This window comes from Coffea arabica, chromosome 8e (assembly GCF_036785885.1).
Source record: "Coffea arabica cultivar ET-39 chromosome 8e, Coffea Arabica ET-39 HiFi, whole genome shotgun sequence".
NCBI lineage: Eukaryota > Viridiplantae > Streptophyta > Magnoliopsida > Gentianales > Rubiaceae > Coffea > Coffea arabica.
In genome coordinates, this window is record NC_092324.1 from 49,956,848 (window position 1) to 49,974,366 (window position 17,519).

A 17,519-nucleotide genomic window follows, 5' to 3' on the forward strand; every position below is an offset into this window, starting at 1 on the left:
TGAGGAATGGAGTAAGAGCAACCTTGTCCTCGAGCTGAAGGCTGAATGAAAATGTGCATATGAGACAAAACCCACAAACATAATACAAACAAGAACGGGACCTTATTAACTGGCCAGAAACTTTTATGCACAAAGGAGTAGTAATACATGGTCAACAGCATTTTTGTAAATTAATGAGGGAATCCAACTGTACCCTGCAGGTGAATGGTTGTTCTTTGATGGAGTAGTACTGTTATGCTCGTGCGTTTGTTTGAAGAGGTCCATTGCAGCGCTCGATTGATTCTCTAGCTTCTTCCCGGAGCCACGGTACATTTTTACTGCTGTGGTAAAATACATTGCGTTATTGTTTTCTCTTGCCAAACTTGAAACCATTTTTATGAAACCAAGCATTCATCTTTGCAAACAATGGAAGAAACATCACGACTTAAGCACCATAAAAAGAGAGTTGAGCATAATAACCTTGTGAATAAGGGATCATATTTGGTTGAAAAATATTTGTTTTGTTAGCTCAGTATACGTTAAAAAGAAGAAGAAGAAGAAGTTGCATTGTTATTTCAATTATTTTTTTTAATCTTTTCAATCATTTTTTTTTGTTTACTGGTATTACATCACAAAAAGTGTTACAATATATTCTAAAAAATTTGTTTAACATAATCCTCTATCCAAACACAAATTCCACTTGCTCTTCTCCTTGTAAGCTCTAAAGTATATTATAAGGCAAAAAGGAAAGGGAAAAGAGTTAGGACCGCATAAAACGTCTTGGCGTGCACTCATTTGTCATCTAACTATGTAAGCAGAAAAAAAAAAAACCCTTAAAAATGTCAAAGAAAATCATCAGAAAGGAACTTGATTAGTAGTTAAATAGTACTGCCTACTTACTGATCAAGGATGGTGAAGTAATATGTAGCATATAATATGATCACCTTTAGATATAAGAGTACTCGTTCCCGTAACGCAAGGGAGGATTGCTTATGCTAAAAGTTAAAGAATGATGTTGATATATGGCCATATATATATATATATATATATATATATATATATATATATATATATATATATATATATATTGATGTGGGAAACAGATAAAGGGAGAATTCCTAAGGCTGCAACAGCCAACGAGTATGCTTCTGTGGTTACTGTCTGGTGGGGTTCATTTCTTACATAAATTGCTATCTACCGTTTGGCTGGTCTCCTAAAAGCTTTTGATTCACTTAGAATATCCCAGGTATAAAAACCCTATTCATATATCCAGAAGGATCCCCAAAATAAGAAAAAAAAAGAGAGACTATTCTATATGTGATTGTTGCTAATCTATTTTGATCTAAGAAACCCCCACCCACAACAAGGTCCAAGGATTATTTTCCTAGGAAATGTTTACGTACATAGACTCGTGTGGCAGCAAGAAAATCTAGGCAATTATGCTTGCTTAAATTCCATTTTCTGTATACTAAAATCAAGAAACAGGAATAAATGCACATAATTAACACAAAGAAATATCAGATCGTGCATCTACTGCATAGTAAGTTCATACAGAAGACATAAATTGTCAAACCCAGAAAAGCCAAGAAAATCTTTTGCTACACGTTTTAAATGTTGAAAATTTGAGAGTTTGAAAAAAGAGAAAAGTAGAAAAAACAGGCTAGATGTTCCCAAAAGATTTTTAGCTCGCCACTATGATCCAATTTTTTTTTTTTTTTTTTTTGGCAAGCCACTATGATCCAATTGTTTGTGCACAAAAGTCTTCTACCGGATTTAATGCATATGCTATCTATCCATTCATAAGAATTCTCAAATGTTTGATAAATGGCAGTGCAAGTATTTCATGCTTTGTACTATATGACAAAGTAATCTCTACCTACCTTACCTTATATGAGCCATGAGGAGAGTTGGAACAAAATTCATTTGGACAATAGTCAGAAAAATGATGCCCGTGGCATTTTAGTATATCACTGATCACCTTGACCTTTAACCTTTAGCCGTTGCGAATTAAAATTGCATGGTCTTGATTACTTTTTGATTCTTCTTTGTCCCAAGTAGTCAAACGCGCAAATGAACAAAGGGATTGAAACAGAAAGGACTATAACGGGTTGAAAACAGATTATATATTTATGCAATTCGTAGAATCCAGATGGGGTTCAAAGCTTGAATGATAAATAAATAAAAATACTTAAACATGACAAGGAAATGAGAACTAATCATGGATGTCATCAATATTGGTACTCAGCAGCCAACAAATCACATGCTTAGACTCATCAACCAACTACATAGCTAGTTTAGTACTAAATCAGCTTTTGTTAGCCTATACTTATCAATGCTGTTTTTGTCTAATGTAGGAAACAAAATTAGGTGGACCCTTTTTGTTTACGTTTATGGAACAAGCAATAATAATATTCTGAGCGAAAATGGTGTATGCTTGAATTAGCAAGAAAATGTCAAATTGCTGGATACTTAAATTAGAGTGGCCAAAACCAAAACTTGAAGAAACAAAAATGACCGAGGAAAAATGCTCATTTAAGACTGCAGCCCCTATCATTCTCAAATTTGGGTACACACTACACTGTAGGACTCAGGCAGGGGCGGTGGCGAAGGACCGATGGTGTTGGTGCCCTGGTTGTTGATGAGAATAAATGCTTCTTTGCTGTGTTGAAACAGACCCTACATCAAGTCTGATAGGTCATAGTTATGGTCAATAGCATGAAGACTCGTAATCAGACAGAATGGTTCCTTCTTTTGTTTCTTTACCCCAGCATCCTCATTAGTAATTACTGGTCATAACCACCAACACATCCCACAAGAAGACCATAACTTTCTCTCTGTGTTGTGTGTGAAAGAGAGAGACTCATGGAGAGTGAGGTGTGAGAGTGGAAGAAGAACGGGGCAAAAAGTCCACGTGGTGGCAACTCTTTGATTTATAGTGACCTTTTTTAGTTTTTTCTTGATACAAGAGATTTGAGCAGTTAATATTAAATTTTGCAAACTGTACTGTACCTGCTCTTTTCTTTCCAGCCAATTTCCATTTCATTGCTGGCGTTTCTCTAGCATGCCATTGCCATTTGCCAGCGAGCCAGCCAGCCAGCCCAGCAACAAAAACAACTATTTTTCCCCACCTTTATTCTCTGATTCTCTCTGTTTATCCCCAGTTCTTGGACGCCTCAATTTTCTTGAAACTCTAGACAACCATAGAATTTAGGGCTCGCAAGTCACAAACTACCCTAACCTCCCACTTCATTGTGAGAGAAGATTCCAAAAAAAAAAAAAAAGAGAAAGAAAGAAAGAAAAGGGTTGGACTGTTTCAGGCCAAAATGTACTTGGGTTCTTGATTTTCTGCTGCAAGGTTAAGCATTAAAAACTAACAAAGATGCTTCTTTTCAGTCAAGATTGTGATCTCGTTCTTTTTCTTATAATTGAGGACCACTTACATTGATGGGCATCAGTGTGTATGCAGCACAGAAGCAGAGATCAAGCTGTTTTAGAATTGGATCCAGCAATTATAATGCTGGGGTTATGCTGGGAGCATGAAAAGATTAGGTACATGTTTTCATTGCCTTGCTCTTTTTAGCTCCTTATGTTTGCTAGAGCTTGTGACTGTTTCCTCAGTGACTGAAAAAGAAATCTTGCTTCAATTCAAGAGTAGCATTTCTAGTGACCCGTTTAATAGTTTGAGCTCTTGGGATCCAAGTGGAAGCCCTTGTCAAGATTACAAAGGTGTGTTTTGTAATCCTGCTGGAAATGTGGTGAAGATTGTGCTGTGGAATACTAGTCTTGGTGGTAATCTGTCTCCAGCATTAGCAGGATTAAAATCTTTGAGAATTCTTACTTTCTTTGGGAATAAATTTGCTGGCAACATACCTTCTGAATATGGTCAAATTGATACACTTTGGAAGATTAATCTTAGCTCTAATGCTTTATCCGGCTCTATCCCAGAATTTCTTGGGGATTTATCCAATATAAGATTTCTTGATCTGTCGAAAAATAGGTACAGTGGAGATATTCCTTCAGCTCTGTTCAAGAATTGTTACAGAACCAGGTTCGTTTCTTTTTCGCATAATAATCTTTCAGGAGCAATACCAGTATCAATTGGGAACTGCTTAAGTCTGGAGGGGTTAGATTTTTCTTATAACAGTCTGAGTGGTGGATTGCCTTCAGAAATTTGTAGTATTCCAGGATTAGCGTACTTATCTTTGAGGGGCAATGTGCTATCAGGAAGTGTTCAAGAGCAGGTTTCTGCATGTGGAAGCTTGGAGGTTTTGGACATCGGTAGCAATTTGTTTACTGGTTTGGCCCCTTTTGGAGCTCTTGCACTTGCAAACATCACAAACTTCAACATTTCCAGTAATGAATTTCAAGGGGAACTCCCTGAGATTGAATCTTGCAGTGAGAGATTCGAGTTTCTTGATGTTTCAGGAAATAACTTGGATGGAAAAATTCCATTAAGCATTATAAAATGCAGTGCTCTTAAGTACTTGGATTTGGGGTTCAACAGACTTACTGGAAGCATACCAGTTGAGATTGCCAATTTGAAGAGACTTTTGGTAATTAGGTTAGCTAATAATTCAATTGATGGGACCATTCCAAAAGAATTTGGGAGTATTGAATGGCTCCAAGCTCTGGATCTGCATAATCTGGGCATCAGTGGTGAGATACCAGATGAGATAACCAACTGCAGATTTCTTCGTGAGCTGTGAGTCCAATTTTTCTATCCAATTCTCTGTCTAAATTATCCATATTGCTTTCACTCTGTGTTTGAATGGACTTTGTAATGTTGCTGCAGGGATGTTTCTGGAAACTCGTTACGGGGCAGCATACCGCAAAACCTCTACAACATGTCATACCTTGTAATTCTTGACCTACGTAGCAACCAGCTTAATGGGAGCATACCATTCACACTTGGAAATTTGTCTAACTTACATTCTTTAGATTTGTCACATAATATTTTATCAGGACAAATCCCTTCTAGTCTGGGAAATTTGAAAAATTTGACTCACTTCAATGTCTCTTATAATAACCTTTCTGGGGCTATTCCTTTGGTACAAAGCATCCAAGGATTTGGACCTTCAGCCTTTTCAAATAATCCAGGCCTCTGTGGTGCTCCATTGGAGACATCATGTGCACCCAATGGCACCAAAACTGAAACAGGAAAGCCAAAGTTGAGTCCTTCAGCCATTGTTGCTATTGTTGCAGCTGCTGTGATCCTCACAGGTGTCTGTGTGATAACAGTGATGAACATCAAGACTCGCAGGGGGAGACGAGAAGATGAAGCAGTGGTTGTAGCAGAAAGCACTCCACTGGCATCAACAGATTCAAATGTCATAATCGGAAAGTTGGTTCTGTTCAGCAAGGCTTTGCCCTCAAAGTATGAAGATTGGGAGGCTGGTACTAAAGCATTGCTGGATAAGGAGTGTCTAATTGGTGGGGGTTCCATTGGAACAGTGTACAAAACTACTTTTGAGGGTGAGATCTCTATTGCTGTGAAGAAGCTTGAGACCTTGGGAAGAATCAGAAACCAAGATGAGTTTGAGCAAGAAATTGGAAGATTGGGAAATCTTCGACACCCAAATCTTGTTGCTTTCCAAGGTTACTATTGGTCCTCCAGTATGCAGTTAATTTTATCTGAATTTGTTCCAAATGGAAATCTGTTTGATAATTTACATGGGCTTAGTTATCCTGGAACCAGCACCGGTGCTGGTAATCCTGAATTAAACTGGTCAAGGAGGTTTCAGATAGCCTTGGGTACTGCCAGAGCCCTAGCCTACCTTCATCATGACTGCAGACCTCCTGTTCTTCATCTCAATGTCAAGTCCACTAACATTCTCCTTGACGACAACTATGAAGCTAAATTGTCTGACTATGGTTTGGGGAAGTTACTTCCTCTGCTGGACAATTTTGGGCTAACCAATTTTCACAATGCAGTTGGTTATGTTGCACCTGAGTTAGCTCAAAGTCTCAGACTAAGTGATAAATGTGATGTTTACAGTTTTGGCGTAATTATGTTAGAATTAGTTACTGGAAAGAAACCTGTGGAAAGCCCGGCAGCAACTGAGGTGGTGATTTTGTGTGAATATGTTAGGGATTTGATAGAAAGGGGTACTGCTTCAGACTGTTTCGATAGAAGTTTGCGTGGTTTTGCAGAAAACGAGCTGATTCAGGTTATGAGATTGGGATTAATTTGTACTTCTGAAGTGCCTACCAGGAGGCCAAGCATGGCTGAGGTAGTTCAGTTTCTTGAGTCCATCAGAAATGGTTTAGGCTTATAGCAAGTCAACAGAAAGAACTGTTGGACAACCATGGCATTCAGAGTACATGTGGGGTGATTAGGAGTTTAACTTTTTCAGTATAAAGATACAAAAGATTCTTTTGTATTCATTTTGTGATTCATCATCATCAATTGTTCCCTGTAATTCTGCAATAAATTCATTCGTTTTTTTATCATCTCTCGATGCAATCAGAGAAGAGTTTGTAGCAACTCATTCTCTTCCATCTGCTTTTAACTCAGCATTTCTATACTGGTACATAAACTGCTTTCCTAGACTCCTAATATCAATACTAACATCTTCTTAAGCCGAGGGTTACCAGCTTCTTCACTGGGATATATGTTTTTATCTCATTGCCCTGTGGATTTAGTTCCAAGAATACGTAGGCAAGGAAGATGCTATTTGCTGCAAAATGCTCCGTTTCTGCATCAAGCTTGAAGATGTCAATTTATAGTGAAGAAATGAAAGCGCTTGGTTGTTTTTATCATATTTGGTCATCCCGTGGACACCAGAATTTCCACTACTTTGAGTGAGAAGGAGATAGTAATTAATCACTTTAACTCAATTGTTGCACAAAATTGATTGCAGAGGAAAGAGAGTGACATAACCAATTCTCTGTCCTAGACAAATGTAAGAGTTCTTCTAAACTTATTATTACTACCAGAAAAAGGTCGTGACTTGCTTTTTGCATCAGCATTAAATGACCTATTTACAATTTCAGATATTTAAGGCAAATAAACTCTTCGATTTTGCAATAGCAGAATGAAGAAACCTACTAAGACACATCAAGGCCTTGTAGACACTCAGCTCATGAGTACATGATACTGTTCAGGCGTGCCAGAAATGTTTTGACTCCGAGTTCCTGCCAGAACTGTTCCTGTCAGCTCATGAGTATCTCCATCTCTGAAATGAACGGAAGACACTTCATCTTTAAACAGCCAGAACTGCAGACAAAACCAGATCATCAAATGCAGCACGGGTCTCCAATTCTAAGTTCCTCCACCAATTGTTCCCAAACAATCTGATATCTTCAAATCATCCCTCAATGATTCCCCTCATCTGGTCTGGTTCTGACGTAGCCTGAAACTCACAGAATTCTACAAGAGGACATCCTCCAAAGAAATTGTAGGGTTTTGATTCTTTAGCTGAATGAGCAAAGCAATATCAACTCAACTACGAGATTTACAGATTTCAGAAACTTTCCTAATACGATCCATGACTACAGGAATATCATTTTCGCTCAGGGTGGTGAAGCATAATCTGAACCAACCAGGTTCAATACAGTGACAGGAAGATCCGGGAGTAACATTAACCTTACCCACACTCAAAAGCTTATCCCAAAGCTCAAGTTCTCCTTTTTCATTATAAGATCTGATTAGCCCACTCATGTCCATCCAACAGTAGAAACCTCCATTACTCTTCATGCACTCAATTCCCAACTGCTTTAGTCCGGTAACAAATGCATTGTACATCCTTTCAAGTCTTTCCCGATTATTCTTCATAAACAAGTGGATGAATTTTGTGTCTGCCAGCATTGAGATAAGCAAACGCTGGCTTGGAGCTGAAATGGATGAAAATCTTGCCAACTTTTTAGCAGCAGCCAAAACATTCTCATTAAAAGTATAAATAACTCCAACCCTAAAGCCTGGAAGAGAGAGATCCTTCGAAAGACCATACACTATATGGACTCTTGTCCGATCAAAATCTTCAGAATCAATTATCTCTGCCAAACTGACAAAATCTTCACTTCCATGAGTGGATCCTGCCAATATTTCATTGGAAATGAGGTGAATATTCTTCTCTGTTGCAAAGTCCAAAAGACTATAAAGTGTCTCTCGATTGAACAAATTGCCCACAGGATTTGAAGGGTTCGAAATTATGATCCCACGAACTTTAAGCCCCCGTTTCCTTGCTTGGTTAAAGGTTCGATCAAGAGCAGTAGTACTCAGACAGAAATTGTCAGCACTGCGGCAAGGTATGGGTATAATTTCGACACCTGTTCGCCATTTTACATCCCTGTCAAGACTGGACCATAACTTATGACATCAGTGCCTGGACAAAAGAAGCTGATGACCAGAGATAAATATTCTGTGAACAGTCAATTAATCTTACTCGGGATAATATGGTGATGGAACAAGAAATGCATTTCCAGGATCAGCTAAGCAGAAACTGAGAATTTCAATTGCAGGGGTTGCACCAGCTGTCAAAACAATTTGTGAAGGGTTGAAGGATACTGATTTGTCCATTACTTGAGACATGAATCCAGCTACTGCCTATAAGACTAGTGAAATCAGCATATACAGCAACAAGATAAAAAGCAAGTCCAAGCACCGTACACATGATTGCAAGTCAGCTAATTGAAGAGACAAATTGGATATCCTAATAGCTGGAAGCTATAAGAGCTACGCCTAGAGCCAAAAGTAAGCTATAAGAGCTACGCCTAGAGCCAAAAAGTCAAACTTTATCCGAGTCCATGTTAATAGTAACCTGTGGACTTATTGCCCGAATAATTACGTTTAAGACTCCAAAAGTGGCAGGGGGAGAGAAAGTGCTACTACAAGAAGCAGAAACATATTCAAAACTATCATCTTTTAACTAAAGTGAGTTAGCAACTAGTGTTCATTAAGCACATCTGTCAATATCATAATTATGCAGACACAGTACTTTGGTTAGGACACACAGTAATGTCAAAGCCATTATTTACAAGTGACAAATCACATACAACAAATTGTAGTGACCAAACTTGTAATTCATTGTTTGAAAACCACAAATTTGATTACCAAAAAACATGAAACAGTAATCATTTTCTAGATTTTTGAACAAACAAGTTTTCTTTAATTGAAAGAAATGCAAATTCAGTTCATATTCGGCAAAAGCTGCTAAGATAACTTGAGATCTCTCAGCCACACACACTAGGCTAAGAAAAAGTTCTACACTGCAGAAAACAACTCAACAAATATGATTTCCATCATATTACTAAGAAGATAAAGCCATAAATAATTATAGACCGGATAAGAAAGAGTTTAATATTAACTGCTCCAAAGAACTGTCAACAGAAAAGCCCAGAATCACCAGAAATGAAAGCATCCACTTATCAAGATTATCTGTTCAATAAATCAAGGAAATTGTAGATTGAGACTTTAGGCAGGCAAAAGCAAGCCCTGAGTCTTGAATACGTTCGGAATTTTTTAATCTAGTTTTTCATTTTCTTGCCTGTACTCTACTACCAATGGAACGCATTGCAAATTCCAGTAGTTCAAAGAAGCAGTACAACATACATGACTAATTTGTGCTGTGACATCTGCCAAAGATTGTCTTCATGACACGACTCTGTGCATTGACATAATGATTTACACTCATGCAGGACATATTTGCTTCATTTCGAATGTCTTTCCTTTGTTTTTCTGTCTTTTGTTTAGATAGAATCAGGATATCAACCAGCTTCACACTCAATTTTGTATCACAGGTGGAGATTCTTCACCAAGGTTCTACTCGTTCTAAAGCACTTGCCAAAAGATACTCATATGAATTAAATACACATCTTCCGAAAAAAAAAAAGAATTAAATACACATCGTCAAAGCAGCCATTCAATCGAATTACTTGCCGCATGAGAAGTTTCTACTTCAATTTTAACAGAGTCAATAGCACTTCAGAATGGATATTGCTTCAGAAAAATTAACACATTAGAAGCAGGAAATGCAATAAACTTCAGAAATTCTTATGCAACTCGACAAATATTAACCGTAAAACAGATAGAAGGCATTCATTCGAATTACTTGCTGCATGGGAAGTTTCTCCTTCAATTTTAATAGAGTCAATAGCACTTCAGAACAGATATCGCTTCAGAAAAATTTGCACAGTAGAAGCAGGAAATGCAATAAACTTCAGAGGTTTTTATGCAACTCAACAAGTATTAACTGCACAACAGATAGAAATGAGACGTAATGTCAAAGTACTTGCCACTTTCAACTCCATCAATCCATCAAATGGCTGATAAGTTGCTATTCCACTAATACTCATGTCCTGTCCCAATATTGATTCCTTGGCATTCTCTGCTAGCCATTCTTGAACCAAATCTAGTGACAACTGTTACAATAAACAAAAAAAAAAAAAATCTTACAAGTAATTACACCCCATCCTTAAACTTAAAATCAGCATATAAACAAAAGCGAACACTTAAGTGAAACCTACAAAAATGTACCTAAACTGCAACCTACAAAAATGTACCTAAACTCATATAGGATACAATTCGATTCCAAACTTTCAATTTTGCCAGGGAACCAAAACGTTTGTTCTAATTCAAACATTTCTGACTACATAATAACCACACACAAATAAAAGAATTATACTATTCATTTATGCGTCAAAATAGCCAAATTCACCATGCAATGCTAAATGAAATGAGACAATAATTATAAAAATAGAGTTAAAACCAGAAACAGCTTTACAAGACCAAACACACTGATCCAGCCTTTTAACTAAAAAACTAAGAACATAGAGACACAGCCTTCAATAACTTAACAATGACTATCCAATCAAACTACCTACATTGCAATTAGTAAAAAGCCCAGTAGTTAACATCCCTCATTCTCTATCAGTCTATCTCAGATTCTCAGAGTTTGCATACCCTTTCTCGCTTCTTCCTTCCCAACCTAATCAGATGATTAATTAACAATGCCCAGGTAACAAAGAGACTAAGTTTCAATGACAAAAAATAAATTAATTAAATAAAGGGAAATACCCACTCTATTTTCAGCTAAGCCAAGTTGAATAACACCATCGGGATTACTTGACCCGTCATAAGGGTCCTCTGAGACTCTCTTCAACCCAACATAGTAGGGCCCGTCAGCTTGCTTGGCAATAGAATCGGCCCGTGAAGCCAACAGTGGTGCTGGCCCACTTGACCCTCCTCCTCTGGGAGATAACAAAGAACGAGACTGAACCCTTTGCAAAGGAGAACTTTCCTGCAAATGGGTTCCCGACGGTGACCTCGCCGGAGGCGGCGGCGGAGAGTTCTCGCCGGAGCCACCTTTAGACCTGTTGCGCTTTAAATAGAGCTGGAAAAAATAAAAAAGAGCGCAAGGGATTACAGAGCCTAGAATTAGGCCACCTCGGCCCTGAACTACACCTTGTAAGGGCACAATCACCCTCATCGCCGTCGTGGCTCCGCCGCCAGTGCTGGTGCTGGAAGGAGTGGATTCTTGGTCTTTTTTCATTGCTGAAACATTTTCCAGAAGCGGGCCCTCAGGAAACAATGAATCATGAACTTGGGGTCGTGGAAAATGTCAGCATGGGGGGGGTGGCTGAAGTGAAGGTAGCGGACGACGGATACTACGAAGGAAATGAGCGAAGGAGAAGTTAGAAAAAGAAGAGAGAGTGGCTGAGGAAGGAGGTTTCTCGCTATGATTTAATTTTTGGGATAATTTCAGAAACCTCCCCTGAGGTTTCTGACAGTCTCAAGGACCTCCCCTGAAGTTCCGAAAATCCCTTATACCTCCCCTAAAACTAAGTAGATAGTTTCAGGTACAACCCAATTGATGTGGACAATGAATATAAAATGTGTTTCAGGAGAGAGAAAATAATCAAATTCCACCTCTGCCCTCAAGATTGTCATTAGTGAGGATGTTTATGTTAGGGGCTGCTTGGTTAAAGGGTTTGGGAATCACAAAATGGAATAAATCCCTTATTTGTTGCTTGGGTTAAGCCTATTGGAATGCTATTTTTGGAATCATTCCCGAGTAAATTGGGAGGTTTTGGACAAAACCCTCAACTCATTCCCTCAGACAATATTTATCAAACCAGAGTCTTCTTCTTCATCAGTTTTTCTATCTCTTCTTCTTCAATCAATCGCCACCCATCACCTTCATCGGACATCTTCTTTCTCATTTCAAAGTCCCAAATTCAGGTTCACAAATAGTAGCAATAGCTTTCCAAGATCTGAAAGTCTAAACGAGAAATTAGATCATGTAGTAGATGATTTGCTTGAAAAGGTTGAAGCTTCCAATGTGGAAATTGGAGAAGAGAAGATTTTATTGATTGGGCAAAACATTCCTTAGAACCAAACAATGTCATGAGTGGTGAAGTTCTAGTGAAATTTTTTGATTGTGTTCTGGTAAATCTGAAGGATCTGCTTAAGTTTGAAAACAATTTGATTCTGTCTTTGAAGGAACAAATCTCAACCCTTGAAGTGAATTTACTATTCTTGAAAAACTTTGTCATCTTCACAAATAGGCTATGCAATGGGTATGCGAATATCGGACTGTTTTTTACTTCTATTGAAGATGCTGCAAATAATGGTATTTCGTTCTGGTGTTGGTTGGGATGGAAGAAATAGGGAGTCAAAAGTTGATAGTAATAGAGACAGCGACATTTTAACCCTTCATTCTAAAGCCATAAAGAGCTGGTGTTTTATGGAAAAATAGGTACTCTGTTCTTATAAAGTAGGAAAGTCATAAAGAGCTGGTCTTTTATGAAAAAATATGACTATTGTGAAAGTGACCGCGATTTGGTTTATGAAATTATCCCAAAAAAATAGCAGAATGAATTTGTTTGTTTTGAAAGTTGTATAACGGTCGTTAAACTTCAAATATTCCTTCCTTAAACTTCAAAATCTACAAAATCTCATATTTTGAACCCATTGAATGCCGAAATTAAAATAAAATAAAATAAATTTATTGAATTAAAATAAAAATTTTTCGGAAAAATCATGCCAAAATATGGAAGCATCATACGAAACAATGATGGGAAACTGAGGTACATGACCTTGCATTTGTTAAATGCAAGGTACATGATCTCGCATTGAAGGAAAATGGGTACTCTGTAAGTATAATGGACGAAAGCCATAAAGAGCTGGTCTTTTATTTAACAATGGGTTTAAATTTATTTTATCCGATAAATAAATTTCTAGAAAATTTTCTAGGCAATTTTCTAGGAATTCGTATTTATCGGATGCAAGATACAGTCCAACCAAAAAGCTTGCTAGTTTGATGCAATTTTTGGCGCCTTTTCTCTTAGCCCAAATTAGCAATTCATTTTATTATCAAATTCCAGTTAAGTTACTTAATCCTTTCTATTACTCATTTCACTAATTAATTCATGTTATTATCAGAATATATTACTTCAACAGCAGGGATATTTGTGTCAATTCAACGTTTTTCAAGTCATTTTGGGACCCAACAATCTGACAGGGGAGGTATAAGGGATTTTCGAAACTTCAGGGGAGGTCCTTGAGACTGTCAGAAACCTCAGGGGAGGTTTCTGAAATTATCCCTTAATTTTTGTTAGTATCGCTCCAATTTTTTTGTTAGTAGAAAAATATGTGTGGTTTTAGCAACTTTTGAGGATAAGTCTTAATAGGGTGGAGTGGGGAGTTCGAGTCTTCGATGATATTGCGCGGTTTTTGTTTCGGTTTCTACTTTCGACTTTCGAGGGGGAGGGGATGAAATGAATCTTGTCGTTGGGATCTTTTCGGAGGGCAGGTGAATTGACTAAAATGGCACTCAAGTAAAGTTGGGTGTAGTACAATTTTTCAACTTTCTTGGGGGTGTGTTCGACACAAAACCAAACTCTGCAAATTAAAATCTGAAACTTGAAATCTGTATTTATTAAATTACTAAATTTTTAAACATTAAATTTGATATATTTGAGTGTATATCACATTAACTTATCACTTATTTTTTGATTTAATTTTATCTAAAAAATTCAGCGTCGTTTAATTAATTTAGATGTTATATATTTTTTATCAAACGTATTTGAACATATTAAGATTTAAACGCATTAAATTTAAACATTGAAATAAGGCCTTAATTAATCATTGTCGCTGTAAATTTTATAAGCTTTCTTTCTTTCTTTTTTATATAAATAAGAGCATCAAATTCTAAATTTCTTCAAACCGAAATGTCTCTGCAAATTCTTAAAAAACCAAGCAGAATTTAAAAGCGTCTTATTTGTCAAGGAAAGATAGCCCTCCTGTGCTAAATTGCCCGAGATCATATAGATGTCCTAAAATTGATACCTATTCAAACTTTTTTTTTTTTTTTTTTTGCACTTAATGAGTTTTGAAAACCGTCAAGATAGCAATTCCATTAAATAAAATTCTGTACGGATTATTCTAAATATTTAAGAAAAATGTTTCAAAACTCAAAAATTCATATATAGAAGTTTATTTGTATAAATAAGTAGTTCACAAAATAGCGTAAAAAATATTTTTTTGTAACCATGATTTGCAGTCCAATAATTCACTATACGAGTGTATTTAGGTTCGTGCTACATGCAGTCATCCAGCCAACGTTGTTGGTGATTGTACAACAAAGATTCAAACAAAGCTATGGCTTGAAGCAAATTGGTTTACTTGTAAAATCTGAAGAATTATATTTAGAGAATCAAGTGGATATATATACATATATATATAGAGTAGATACATCAATTTACTTCCTGTATCCGGTAAAGAGTAAAGTGCATGAACTGATATTGCACATCCGACTAGCTAAGGTAACAAATATTTTTCAAATATGGAATGAGTAACGGTACACAAAAAATCAACGCTGTAAATTTATCATGGGCTCAATCATTTCATTGGGAACAAAAGAAAAGGCATTTCAGTCAAGTAATCATTTCATTCTAATGTTTTACTAGCAAGCATTTTCCGTATAAATAAAGGATCAAAATATTCCTCCCTCTAACACGAGAGGCAACTGGCAAGGGCATCATTTGCATGCGATGCCAAAAGTCATTTTTTTTATTGTTTTAATCCATAGTAGCTTTGATTGTGGGAAACTCCAATGTATTTGAAGAAGCTATCCTATCTTATATAAAAGTATTTTCGTTTAAGGCCTGGTTTGAATGGCTCTTTTTTTTAAAAAAAAATTATGTTTTTTGTAAGTATATTATATTTCCCAACTATTACCTTTTTACTTATAACATTTTTCTACAAAAATTCCTAAAAATAAATCCCTCTTAGGTCCTCCTTAGCTGCAAGAAGTTAAAATACCAGCCTGTCCCTTCCCCGCTATTGACAACCACAAAGAACAGAAGTATCCAATCCCATGAACGCCAGTGGAGCAAAAGCTGCATGGCTCGACAACCTCAACCACAACGGGAAGAATCCAGGCCGCCAGGAGCCCGAATGAATGTTGCCTTTTTTTTTTTTCTTTTACCCCTTTTTATTTTCCTCTCGGCAATAACTTTTAGATCTCAATAATAGTTTTTAGGACCGTAGAACACGCTACCAAGTAGCCTTGAATTGAATCTTCCTCTTATTAAGTATCTTTCCAATTTTAATTGAAATGAATAAAAATACTCGACACAAGAATACAATATATATATCTATTTAAAATACTTTTTTGATATAATTTTAAATTAAATTTTTTATCTCACATACATCACATCGTTACAGTGTATTTTTCTGCAAAACCTCCAATATACTTAGAAAAAATCTTGCTTCTTTCCAAGTCCAAAAGTTGCATGATGAAATATTCCAAGTATTTGTAGTTTTACGTTTTATGCACAGAAATTGAGCCTCTGCAGTATTGTCAGCAGTAGCATTAATTCGACAGAAAGAAAGATGAACCTAACTAAATAATTATAAGCCCTATGGGACCATGCAACCCACGAGGACCAGAGCAAATTATTCAAACAAACAAATAAACTCTTTTTATGCAAAAAAATATATCAGGAGATGTTATGAAGTCTTGATAGTAAGTTACAGTCAAGTACAGCTAAAATTCGCTATTTTTAAAAGCTTTTATAAAAAATTTATACTGTAGAAATTTGACGTAGAAAAATAGATCAAGCGATGTCATGAGCATGCAAGCGATGGTGAAGACAAGGTATCACCATTGCCAGATGCCGTCCAATTTGGGATAGGCCTTTCGTTTCTGTTTTTGTTCCTCTTTCTTTTTTTCTTTTTTTTTTTTAAAAAAATTTATTTATTCAAATGTCATATTCCTTGGGCAGCAGCAGTAAAGAGGTTCATTGTGTTAATATTTTGGGGTAGACACTTTTACCTCATAGTGTTCAGAGAATCAGAAGATATGGCTTTTTCCCATGGGCTCCTTGTCCAGATGTTGTCCAATTCGAAGGTTTACTGGGCTTTCCACACTGGGCTTGTTTTACATTTTAAGCCCTCTTCTTCCTCTTGTATGCATGAGAAATAGTAAAAAATCATCAATCAATCAACTAAAATAAAAGAAAATAAAATCCTGCATTTTAGTGTTGAGGTTCTACTACTTGATTCAAATTTTACATGGGAAATATCCAACAATAGGTTTAGCACTCGAAGGCAAAACAACAATAACAAAATTTAACAAACAAATGCATGTACCTTCAAAAAAAGTTAAAATTCATAGACATCTGGATGGTGCTTAAAAAATTCTGCATTCGGAATTGGTCATAAGTGGATTTCTTAGTCATAACGGGCTGGGCTTTAGCCCTCCAACAAACCCCAAAAACAAAAATATTAGGAAGATTGATGTATGGATTCCTTTTTTCTTGTCTTCTTGTGATGCAAATTGTGTAGCTTGATCATCATGAATAAATTGAATTTATTGAAAAGTAAACTCTAGAGGAAAAGGCACAAGTTACATTTGGCAAAAATGCATGTACAATTGGAAACAAATCCATCCTATGAGATAGGGTCCAAATGAGTCGAATCTCAATATAATTTTATGAAACTCGAATTCGATTTTGAGCTCGACGAGGTCAAAATCTTAAGTTCGATTCCAATTCAAGTCGAGATCGAGTTTAAAAAATAAAAAAATTATTTTATTTTTTAAAAATAAATAAAATAAATTTTTTTTAACAAATAATAAAATATTAAAAATATATATGTAATTTTACTATTTAAATAAAAAATTATATATATAATCGAATTCAAGTCAATTTGCGAGTTAACGAATTTAATATTTTTTTACTGAAATTCGACTTAGTCAGTTTGAACTCGACTCGAATTCGAATTCAAACTACTCGTGACCGGCTTGTGAGCGGATCAATTCATTTGCAACTGAGATAGACAGTGCATTTATTTGTAAACTCCAAAAAAAAGTTGTAAATGGCTGGCGTCCTCATAAATGATAAACGATGGGTGATGAAAATTTCGAGCTCATTTTCTCGGTAAAGTTTCGGTCAAAGTCTGGGATCAGAGAGGACAATCTTTCAATCGAGGATGGGCAGGCACGGGTAGTAGTATTGTGCAGGTTATACTACCATATTCCACTATTTATGACGCCAATTTATTACTTTTTTCAGCTGAAAAAAAAAAGTACATTTCC

The 17,519-nt window shown here is 36.3% G+C and overlaps 2 protein-coding genes across 3 annotated transcripts; one reads left to right on the forward strand and one right to left on the reverse strand.

Moving 5' to 3' along the window:
- The first annotated feature begins 2,527 nt into the window (after positions 1–2,527).
- LOC113703799 (probable LRR receptor-like serine/threonine-protein kinase At1g12460) lies at positions 2,528–6,429 on the forward strand. Its single transcript, XM_027225280.2, has 2 exons — positions 2,528–4,681; positions 4,772–6,429. Exons 1-2 carry the CDS (start codon positions 3,516–3,518, stop codon positions 6,252–6,254), a joined length of 2,649 nt encoding a protein of 882 aa, XP_027081081.2. The 5' UTR covers positions 2,528–3,515; the 3' UTR covers positions 6,255–6,429.
- Positions 6,430–6,765: 336 nt separating this feature from the next.
- LOC113704322 (1-aminocyclopropane-1-carboxylate synthase 6-like) lies at positions 6,766–11,641 on the reverse strand. Of its 2 annotated transcripts, none has more exons than XM_072061369.1 (4): positions 10,998–11,641; positions 10,209–10,338; positions 8,364–8,520; positions 6,766–8,276 (listed from the first exon to the last, which is right to left on the reverse strand). In XM_072061369.1, the coding sequence occupies exons 1-4, from the start codon at positions 11,466–11,468 to the stop codon at positions 7,421–7,423; spliced, it is 1,614 nt and encodes a 537-aa protein (XP_071917470.1). In that variant the 5' UTR covers positions 11,469–11,641; the 3' UTR covers positions 6,766–7,420. The 2 variants fall into 2 exon arrangements, with proteins under 2 accessions (XP_071917470.1, XP_071917471.1); XM_072061370.1 differs by having other exon boundaries at positions 10,994–11,132.
- Positions 11,642–17,519: the final 5,878 nt, after the last annotated feature.